The sequence below is a fragment of the Elaeis guineensis genome, chromosome 4 (genome assembly GCF_000442705.2).
Source record: "Elaeis guineensis isolate ETL-2024a chromosome 4, EG11, whole genome shotgun sequence".
NCBI classification, from domain to species: Eukaryota; Viridiplantae; Streptophyta; class Magnoliopsida; order Arecales; family Arecaceae; genus Elaeis; species Elaeis guineensis.
In genome coordinates, this window is record NC_025996.2 from 23,802,590 (window position 1) to 23,813,534 (window position 10,945).

A 10,945-nucleotide genomic window follows, 5' to 3' on the forward strand; every position below is an offset into this window, starting at 1 on the left:
GTTTATTATCAAAAGAAACAAGGGTATAGGTTCATGACCTTTTTTTCTTTACATCTCTTACGGTAATTCCGGGCTTGTTTGATATAGAGAGTTGGATTCTGTATCAATATTTCTATTTCGGTTATAAAAAAAAATAAAAATATTTTAATTTTTTTAAATTTTATGATTTTTTTTTTAACATTTAAATTTCATTTCAATTTAGATTTTGAACACAAACTAACCACGCTGGCTGATATGACCGCATCCTTCGGGTTCTTCCATCCTTACGGGAAACTTTTTTTTCTTTTCTTTTTCTTGTAATAGCTGCCTTTTCATGTGTGAATTGTGATGAGAGCAGCTTTAATTAAAAGAAACGTAATCAAATCAAGCTTCGAAGTGCCTTGGATTTCAGGCCAGCCTCTTCCCGGCAATCATGTGCGACGCACGTGCCGATGCTTATAAAAGGGCACCCCGTGGTGCTCGAAGGTAAGCGTTAGCCGGGGAGTTCCAACTACCACCTACCCCTTTTTCCCCTCCAACAAACAATTTTAATGAAACCATCAATTCATTTGCCTCTCCACCCCACCCCTTCCCTTGCCCTTAATCCCACCCCCCGCCTATGGTAAGGTCCTCCTCAACCCCCCCTATCCCGTTTCCTTTCCCCTTTTCCTGAACACCACCCCCCCCCCGGGCCCTGCTGGCTCTCCACCGCCCGATTTTATTGTGGCTTACCCCAAACACTCTCTCGCTCGGGGAATAACCATCACCCACCACCTTTCTCCTTGTGGAGGTTGCCATCCCTCCACCTAAGAAGCCACAAAAGGATACCCAACCAACAGTTCTCCCACATTTATGCAATACTAGCAAGCAAAAGCTAGCCTCACAAAGAAGCCTAAAGCTTTTCCTTCTCATTCTCTTATTATTATTATTATTAATAAACCCAGAGCCTAGCTTGGAGTAAGTGGTACTACTTTCTTCTTGCGCTGACAAAAATGGGAGGTGCGTGGGCGGCGAGATCGGCGGTGGCGCTGGTCGGTCGAGTGGTGAACGACGTCGTGAGCTTCGTCGTGTTCACCATTTTGGATTTGCTTGATGTAATGCTGTGTCTCGTTTATAAGGTGGTGGACTACGCCATGGAGGCCGAGTGGAAGCCCTGCTACTGCTCCTCCTCCCCCAGGGACATGATCAACGGCAGCGGCCAGATTCTCGTGTCGGAGAATGGCGGCTCGAAGGTAGTTCGCCTCTCCTCCACCAAGCTCCAGCTGGAGGACATCTCCGACACCTTATTCTCCCGGCCGTCCCTCGTCTCCGAGGTCTCCCGGACGACGGTGCGCGAGCTCCGACGGATTAAAATGGAGCGAGGAAGAAACCGGCGTCCTGTGGCGGCCTTACGGGGCGCAGCCGGTGTTAGATCTGCGTCGTCGAACACCACGACGTTCACCATCAACTCCACCATAATCCAGATGCTCCAGGGAAAGATCGGCGGCCACACGTCGTACCCCGTGCCACGGTGGTCCGACTGCGACTGCCCGACTTGCACCTCCTGGAGCTCCCCCTCCGGCTCCCACGACTCCCTTCTCTACGCCCACGTCGACGGCCCCAAAGGTAACCACTAGCTAGGAAACTATCCTCGAGTAAAACATAATGCAGGATTTAGAACTGGAGTAATATGTCATGCTTGCGTGCGGCGTGGATAGATGGAGGGGTGGCGGAGGAGGACGTGCTGTTCATACACGGGTTCATATCGTCGTCGGCGTTCTGGACGGAGACGGTGTTCCCGAACTTCTCCGACGAGGCGAGGGAGCGGTACCGGCTGATCGCGGTGGACCTGCTGGGGTTCGGGCGGAGCCCCAAGCCGGCTGACTCGCTGTACACGTTAAGAGAGCACGTGGAGATGATCGAGCGTTCGGTGCTGGAGCGCTACAAGGTCCGGTCCTTCCACATTGTCGCCCACTCCCTCGGCTCCATCCTCGCCCTCGCCCTCGCCGTCAAGTACCCCGGCGCGGTCAAATCCCTCACCCTCCTCGCCCCGGTACATAACGTCGAACACCATCCATTTCCTTCCGTTTCTTTCCGTGCTTTTAAGTTGTGGTTTGTTTTGATTTCTACGGGTTAAAATTAAGGCTTGTTTGGATGGTGCCAGCCTTACTTTCCGGTGCCCAAGGGGGAGAAAGGGACGCAGTTCGTGCTGCGGCGGGTGGCGCCGCGGCGGGTGTGGCCGGCGCTAGCGTTCGGGGCGTCGGTGGCGTGCTGGTACGAGCACATCAGCCGGACGGTGTGCCTGCTGGTGTGTAAGAACCACCGGCTGTGGGAGATAGCCTTCAAGTTCGTCACCCGCAACAGGTTCGCACTCTGTAATACCGTTCAGATACTTAGATATTGACCCAACCTCCTGAATTAATTCCCATGACCGGTGAGAATTAACGCACTTAATTTATATTCCACTGGCCAACAATCCCAAGAATCTAATTCTTAATATTTTTCAAATTTACAAGGGATGAGAATGGATGGGAATTTGGTAGGGTAAGCAGAAATTAGGTCAGCTAGAATAACCATATATGATGTCAGATCTGAGAGACCACCATTTTCTTGAAGCCTAATTAGAAGTTATAACCTATTCATGGGAATAGTTATTTTATACGGGATATATGCACTTTAAGCTGCAATCTGCAAGCAATTGAACTCGCTGAGCGGTGGTGGCTGCAAAGTCTAAGCTTGTCAAACGCTGCGAAAACTCGGGTCTACCGTGTAATAACTCTCAAAGTACGCAGTTCTTTATGTTGCCAGCTAGAACTTAATAAATTTTCTCGCTTTGTGGGGCCTTTCGGATGGTGGGCCACCAAGGAGTTCCCACAAGTGCTGTCGGGTGGTTCACCATCTCACCATACGGCTCATATTTCAAATCGGCACTCCACCCATACCAACTCTCTATTCATCCAATTTCACTTGCAATTGGCTTAGACAATGGACATGAGTCCTCAGAATTTCCTAGATACTGAGTTCTATGGGCTTTGCTACCTATTTATGTTTCGTTTATGATTGGCAACAGGATTAGGACCTTCTTGATGGAAGGCTTCTTCTGCCACACCCATAATGCTGCATGGCACACGCTACACAACATCATATGTGGAAGTGCTGGTAAACTTGATGGTTATCTTGATGCAGTGAGAGATCAGCTTAGCTGCGATGTGACAGTGATCCATGGGAGGAACGACGAGGTGCTTCCACTTAGTTGTAGTTATGATGTCCAGTGCAAGATTCCTCGAGCTCATGTCAAGATTGTTGAAAACGAGGATCACATCACCATTGTCGTTGGCCGGCAGAAGGCTTTTGCCCGAGAGCTTGAGGAGATATGGAAGAACACAAGACGCTGAGAATGTGTTCGAAGAGAGTCCAAAAAAAAATTGTGAAGAAGAACTCATGATAAAGATGGAAAAGATAAAAGTTTAAAAAGAAAAAAAAAAAAAAAAAGAAGCACTCAAGAAATATCAAGTTCTCTTGTGAAAGGAACAAACCTGAGGGAAATGTGATGGGTAGGCAGGTTTATTCTGCCTTTAGTTTTTTATTTTCTTTTTTTCAAAAATTTTCAAATTTTAAATATATTGTGCTGGGTTGTGTGTATTCTCAACCAGTTCCTATTGTTCGGTGTGCAAATATTTGATAAATGACCATATCATTCCAAAAAGTGATATGGAAATTACTAAAATTTATTGAGCTTTCCGTTCTTCTATCTTCATGTACTCTTGGGTGCAAGTCCGGTTAATAGATCCCCTGGACGATTTGTGGAGCGCAATGCTCAACGCATAAATAGAGGATTGAAGTATTGTCAGGAGATCGCCTTTCCTTTTTCCTCTTCATTTGATATTATTCTTTGTTCTCTGACTCTTAATATCAATCATTCCATCCTATTTTTCTACTATTAAATATCTGATATCTATTTTTTTTGACAAGCTAAAACAAATCCCAAAAGAGTTTGTGCATGAAAAATTATAGACTACCAAACTACTTATTAATTGAGGAAAGAACCTTTTATCCTCCCTGACAAGCCCACCTGCTTTGCACGTGATTATGTGAAAGAGAGCATCATCGTCAATTGAACCTCTTCTAGCAAGCTGGTTTGATGAGGTGGGTTGTGAGAAGAAGAGGTTGTGGAATATATATATATATATATATATGCGCGCGCATGGATTCCATTGTTTATTGAAGTTATTGCTTCTATGGGTGTTGGAACCGTATTGCCAATCTGGGGTCCCTGTGGCCATTAAATCCGCGTTATGTTGACGGGTTGTATTCCATGTCAGACATGATCACAGCGGTGCTATAAATGTAAGAATGATGAACCCATGAAGCTGTGGTTGCCTATGAAAAACACTGAAGGATGGGTTCCTCCCCTTGGTGCATAACGATTAATTTCCTGGGGGACCCAACCTCTCTATCCCTATCATGACTAGTTCATCTGGTTGAAGCATGTACGCGTGTTGATGAAAGGGGAGGCATCAACGACCTGCATGCTTTGCGTGTATATAAGGTTATTAGTGAACATGAGACCTGGTTTGACCTTTTATAAGTCATCTCTGATCACAACCGTCGTTGGACAGATTGAATGTATCAAATTAGATTTAATAGAATTTTGGCAACTGCCTCTTATACATCGCTGCCTAGACTTTTGCCTTCTTTTAAGTAGAAATGACAATGGATATGATATGTATTAGAATGGCCAATATCCGTATCCATCGCATAATTCAAAATTTAATATCCATATCCATTCTTTATTTGTTTCGGATCGGATCAAGTCAAGTAAAATAGATGGTGTGAATCTTATCGGATCCGATAGATAAAATAAACGACGGTAGATCGGATAAAAAACTCATCTGATAAATATTTAAAAATAATTATAATTTTTTTAAAAAAATATTTAAATTAAAATTATATCAAATCAGATTCACAAAGAAACGTACTATTATCCATATCTGATTCGAATCTACATATTTTATTTAAAACTTATATGCACATCGAATTTTTATTGGCTTAATTAGCACCCATCCTATTAATGGGGTCGGATTAGATATCCAGTGGATGGGCTACAATTATCATCCGTATTTCCGACTAATTGGTGGGGAAGACGTGCTTCCTTAGCGGGAGATTCTGCTTTGATGCGATATCCCGTTCCCATGATTTCTTGCATGGCCCTTCTCAAGGGTTCCAGCAACCTAGCTGACTGTGGATGGACTTTGTTTTATGGCAATGGAGTCCACCTATGAGCAACGTGGCTCGGGATTCTGTTGCATGTTGATGGTGTGGGTCATGAACTCACCGAATGTGATCGTCGTGTGGAGGTGAGGAATGAAGTGGTGAGAACTGTGCTTGGAGTACTGGAGAAGGGTAAAGTGGCCTCACACGTCAACTGATGCCAAAATTTCTCTGAGCTCAAGCGCGGTGTTGGTTCTGGGTGCTAAACGACTATTCTAATGGTTGTGGAAAAGTACTCATCTTAGGTCGTTCGTTATTCTTAAATGAGTAACTGCAGTAAAACTTTTCTATCCCGATTCTGCGGCTCTAATTGTTAATCAATTGATGGAAGTAGTCATTGGCTCATTGCCATCTTGCTCCAAGAATCCAAAATTTCATCTTGTCGAATGCTTGCTTACGCTCCATAGGTGTTACCACAGAATTTAGGAATGGGCTCAATTTCATGGCAATGGATAATTAGGGGAATGCTAAACCATGCCTGCTTACTGTTGAGTTCTTTGTTAGATGCTGAAGAAGTCTATTGTCATCATGGCAGTGTACAATCTGAATGACAGATCCTTAACGCCTACCTTCTTTCAGGATATCATAATGTTTTTGATGGTATTATTGACTACGAATCATGCGTGCTCAATCTGGAACTATGAAAACCCCAACATTATTTCATATGTTTTCTCAAAAAAAAAACAGAAAAATGTTGCATATGTAGAAGTGGAAGCATTTCTCCATTTCATGGCAAAACCAGTTCGTTTTATTATTTCTCACATAAGTTTTTTGAAGTAACTATTATGCTTGATGTATTTTCTTGATTTGGAAAAAAATTGTTCATATAAATCTATCATCTGGATTCTAGGATCTTGCGGACAGTTTGCTAGATATTCTCTAAATTTAACTTCATCAAGCAGTATATTAGCAAGGAGAGTATTGTTTCATTGCTTAAAATTTCCTTGCCCTCCCTATCATTTTTTTGGTTTGGTAAGATACTCTCTATCATTTAATTGATGATTGGACATGAAGATTCCCATCCCAACGCGTTCTAATGCATCCATCCAGTTTTAGTAAAGTAGATATATATACCAATTGGAGATGGATAATTCCAGAGATTGCAAGTTGAGAGTTACATGTTTTGATTGGGGTTATGTTTTGTTGCTTAAAATTTCCTTATACTCCCCCTATCATTTAATTGTCCCGACACATCTATCCATCCATCCAGTTTTAGTAAAGTGAGTTTGCGATCAAAGGCTTGTAGCTGGAGCGGATCGATCTCCACTTTTGCATACGTGAGGATATTGTCCACTTCGATCTTTAGTCACTATGATACAAAGTCTCACAATTTTATCTTTCAAAATGCATCTCATGGAAAAAAGAGTATCTCATCCCATATAAGTCAGGATCTCCATGATTCACAATCAATGCGGGAGTAATAATACCTTCCCTTCTGCATCATAACAATAAAATATATACCAATTGAAGATGGATAATTCCAGAGATTGCACATTGAGATTTGCATGTTTTGATTGGGGCATGATATAGCAAAGTGTTTCTAGAGTCAAAGGTTGCAATCTGGTACATGCTGAGGATTACGTCGGACATCTCAAGTCGTGCACATCTATGTCCAATCGTTTACAACATCAAGATATGCTGGATCTTTGCTAATAAAAATGTCAAGTTGGATATCAGTTCAAAAATTCTTATGTTTCGTTGCTTAAAATTTTCTCGTACTCCCTATCATTTAATTGCTGTTTGGACAAGAAGATGTCCATCCCAACGCATCCAAACGCGTCCATTCAGTTTTAGTAAAGTAGAGATATATACCAATTGGATATGTGGATAATTCCGGAGATTGCAAGTTGAGATTTGCATGTTTTGATTGGGGCATAATATCGCCAAGTGCTTCTAGAGTCGAAGGTTGCAGTCGGGTACATACGGAGGAATATGTCGGATATCTAGTCATGCAAATCTATGTCCAATTCACAACATCAAGACAAGCTGGATTTTTGCTAATAAAAATATCAAGTTGGTTTTTTGATTCAAAAATGTTTCAATATACTTACTGGGTTAGGGAAAGAAAAATTTCTACTAAAATATGTTTCTGTACGTACTTAAATAGTCAATAAGTGAAGTAAGCTCTATAGTGATCTTACTAATCATGAAGTCAGTAAATTCTTTCCACCTCTCTCGCACAAAACCACAAGCATCCATTCAAAATTTTCAGATCCTTCAAACCACTGCTCTTCCTGAGGGAACTTTCACATGTCATCAGACAAGGAGTGAAACAACATCAGTTAGGGACACCTGGCAGAGAATTGTTACGAATGAAAGGATAGAAACATTTGACTCTAGGTTCGTGCCTCGGCTTGAAGTTGTTGTCAATGGAATAGATTCAATAACTTGAGCTCTTTTCTCGAATAATACAAAAAAAAAACTTTTTTATCAAAATATATTCAAACCAAACTTATTTACCAAAATGATGTGAGAGAGAAAAATGCCATTTTGAATGGCGTTTTTTCCCCTGCCACGTCACCCCCCATTTCCACGGTGGCATCGTCCCAAAAAAAAAAAAAAAAAGAAGAAACGCCATTTGGAACGGCGCTTTTAAAAACGCCATTCCAAATGGCGCTTTTAAAAACGCCATTTTGAATGGCGTTTTTAAAAACGCCATTCAAAATAGCGTTTTCCAATTTTCCCACCCAAAAATAAAGGAAAAAATCGTGAGAAAATGAAAAATTATGTTTTTTAAAATTTGAAATTAGTAAATAAATTAAAAATTTTAATTTTGATTGAATTTTAAAATATAAAGATTTGAATTTGTAATTCATTAAAAAAATTAATTTAGATTTTTTATTTCAAAATTTTTTTAAAAGATGTCCAAAAAAATCTTAAGAAATTAAAAAAAAATTATCATAGAAAATAAAAAAAGAGAAAAAAATATGAAAGAAATAAAAATTTGAAATTAAATTGAAAAACATCATTCGAAATACTTGTCTTCAAAATTTTTAAGAAAATTAAAAATTATAAAATTTTTAAAAAATAAAAAAAAAGAATTATAATGTAAAAATAAAAAAGAATAAAATTTTAAAGATAAATTGAAATTAAAATATTATTTCAAATTACTTTCTCAAATAAAAAATAATAAATTAAAAAAAGATTCAAAAAAATTTTAAAAATAGGCTAAAAAAATTTTATAAAAATAAAATAAGTCTTTAAAAATGCCATTTTGTAAATTGAACTTTAGAAAAAAAAATAATTTTTTAATTAAAGAAAAAGAATACGTAATAGAATGCTAAAAAGAAAAAAATGGAAGAGAAATGAAATTATAATTTCAAATGATAACTATTTTAAAATAAATAAAAAAAAGTATCATAGGAAAATAAAAAAATAACAATAAAATAAGAATTATAATTATAAATTTTAAAGAAATTTAATTTTAATTTAAATTAAAAATTATCATTTAAATTATTATTTTCATTATTTCATTTAATTTATTTATTAAAAGATTACAAATACATAATATAAAAAATTGTAAGAAAAGTAGATTACAAAAGTAGATTACAAAAAATTATCTTTAATTTCAATTAAAAATTATCATTCAAATTACTATCCTCATTAAAAAATTTAATAAATTAAAAAAAATAATTAAACAAATTATGAAAAAAAATTTAAAAAATTTAGAAAAAAGAAAAAGAATAAAAAAACACCGAAGGAAACGGCGTTTTCTCCTTTCCCCCCTTCTTCTCTCCTTCTCCCTCTTCTTCTTTCTCCCTACTCCGGCGTCTCTCCGACAGCACGACGGTGAGCTGCCTCCTCTCTCCCTCTTCCTCTCTCTTCCTCTATTTAAAAAATTTAAAAAATAAAAATTACCAGAAAGAAAGTCAAGGGATCGACTCACAGAGTGTCGCAGTCAAAAATTTTGCGTGCCGTTAAACTCTTTTAGCCATGAGTCGATTCATGGGGTCGACTAAAAAATATAAATCTACTTTTCTTACAATTTTTTATATTATGTATTTGTAATCTTTTAATAAATAAATTAAATGAAATAATGAAAATAATAATTTAAATGATAATTTTTAATTTAAATTTAAATTAAATTTTTTTAAAATTTATAATTATAATTCTTATTTTATTATTATTTTTTTATTTTCCTATGATACTTTTTTTTATTTATTTTAAAATAGTTATCATTTGAAATTATAATTTCATTTCTCTTCCATTTTTTTCTTTTTAGCATTCTATTACGTATTCTTTTTCTTTAATTAAAAAATTATTATTTTTTCTAAAGTTCAATTTACAAAATGGCGTTTTTAAAGACTTATTTTATTTTTATAAAATTTTTTTAGCCTATTTTTAAAAATTTTTTGAATCTTTTTTTAATTTATTATTTTTTATTTGAGAAAGTAATTTGAAATAATATTTTAATTTCAATTTATCTTTAAAATTTTATTCTTTTTTATTTTTACATTATAATTCTTTTTTTTTATTTTTTAAAAATTTTATAATTTTTAATTTTCTTAAAAATTTTGAAGACAAGTATTTCGAATGATGTTTTTCAATTTAATTTCAAATTTTTATTTCTTTCATATTTTTTTCTCTTTTTTTATTTTCTATGATAATTTTTTTTAATTTCTTAAGATTTTTTTGGACATCTTTTAAAAAAAATTTGAAATAAAAAATCTAAATTAATTTTTTTAATGAATTACAAATTCAAATCTTTATATTTTAAAATTCAATCAAAATTAAAATTTTTAATTTATTTACTAATTTTAAATTTTAAAAAACATAATTTTTCATTTTCCCACGATTTTTTCCTTTATTTTTGGGTGGGAAAATTGGAAAACGCCATTTGGAATGGCGTTTTTAAAAGCGCCATTCCAAATGGCGTTTCTTCTTCTTTTTTTTTTTTTTGGGACGATGCCACCGTGGAAATGGGGGGTGACGTGGCAGGAGAAAAAACGCCATTCAAAATGGCGTTTTTCCCTCTCACATCACTTTGGTAAATAAGTTTGGTTTGAATATATTTTGGTAAAAAAGTTTTTTTTTTGTATTATTCGGGAAAAGAGCTCCAATAACTTGCTAGTTCAAAAGATAGTCTTGTGTATCAAATGATCCATTAAGCAAGTTTAAAACCCACTTTCCTATGCCTTTGCACTGGATTACCAAGTTAAGACCCTTTGAAAGTGTCCTCCGTACTATTTCTTTGTAAGCATTCAGTTCATTGGCATCGTCAGTCTTCCACCGTACAAATTCTCCTCAAATGGGTTTACAACATGCCTGCTTCTTCCGCTGCACATGCCAGCACGTGCATGTACAAATATATCAGGTTTGCTTGTATGCCCAGAAATGTACATCCAACACCCCTACCACATTAGAATACTTAATAGCTAAAAGTAACAGATATTATAAAACTAGGGCCCCAAAGTACATTAAAGATTAAATTCCTTACAAGTAATACTACTCTGGCCCAGGCATAACTTAATGTAATTAAAGCAAATCAGAAGGATTTTTGCTACCGCACTCCAAAATTTCTTTTAGTTATTTTATTGTTGATTATTTTTTAACCATTCATTTTTCAATGGACGGCACTGGTCTATTCATCAACAATTACTTTAAACTGGCCATGTAGATGATTGGTGTAATAAATAACTCAAATTTTATATACAATCTGCAAATCAAAAAGCTAATGGGGCATTTTGGAATTATCTTTCTCTCTTTCCGATAGAGT

At 36.7% G+C, this 10,945-nt stretch overlaps 1 protein-coding gene across 1 annotated transcript; it reads left to right on the plus strand.

Moving 5' to 3' along the window:
* The first annotated feature begins 483 nt into the window (after positions 1–483).
* On the plus strand, positions 484–3,618 carry LOC105043334 (probable lysophospholipase BODYGUARD 3). The gene is made up of 4 exons (XM_019849990.3): positions 484–1,584; positions 1,677–2,011; positions 2,123–2,322; positions 3,029–3,618. The coding sequence occupies exons 1-4, from the start codon at positions 972–974 to the stop codon at positions 3,351–3,353; spliced, it is 1,473 nt and encodes a 490-aa protein (XP_019705549.1). The 5' UTR covers positions 484–971; the 3' UTR covers positions 3,354–3,618.
* The last annotated feature ends 7,327 nt before the right edge of the window (positions 3,619–10,945 follow it).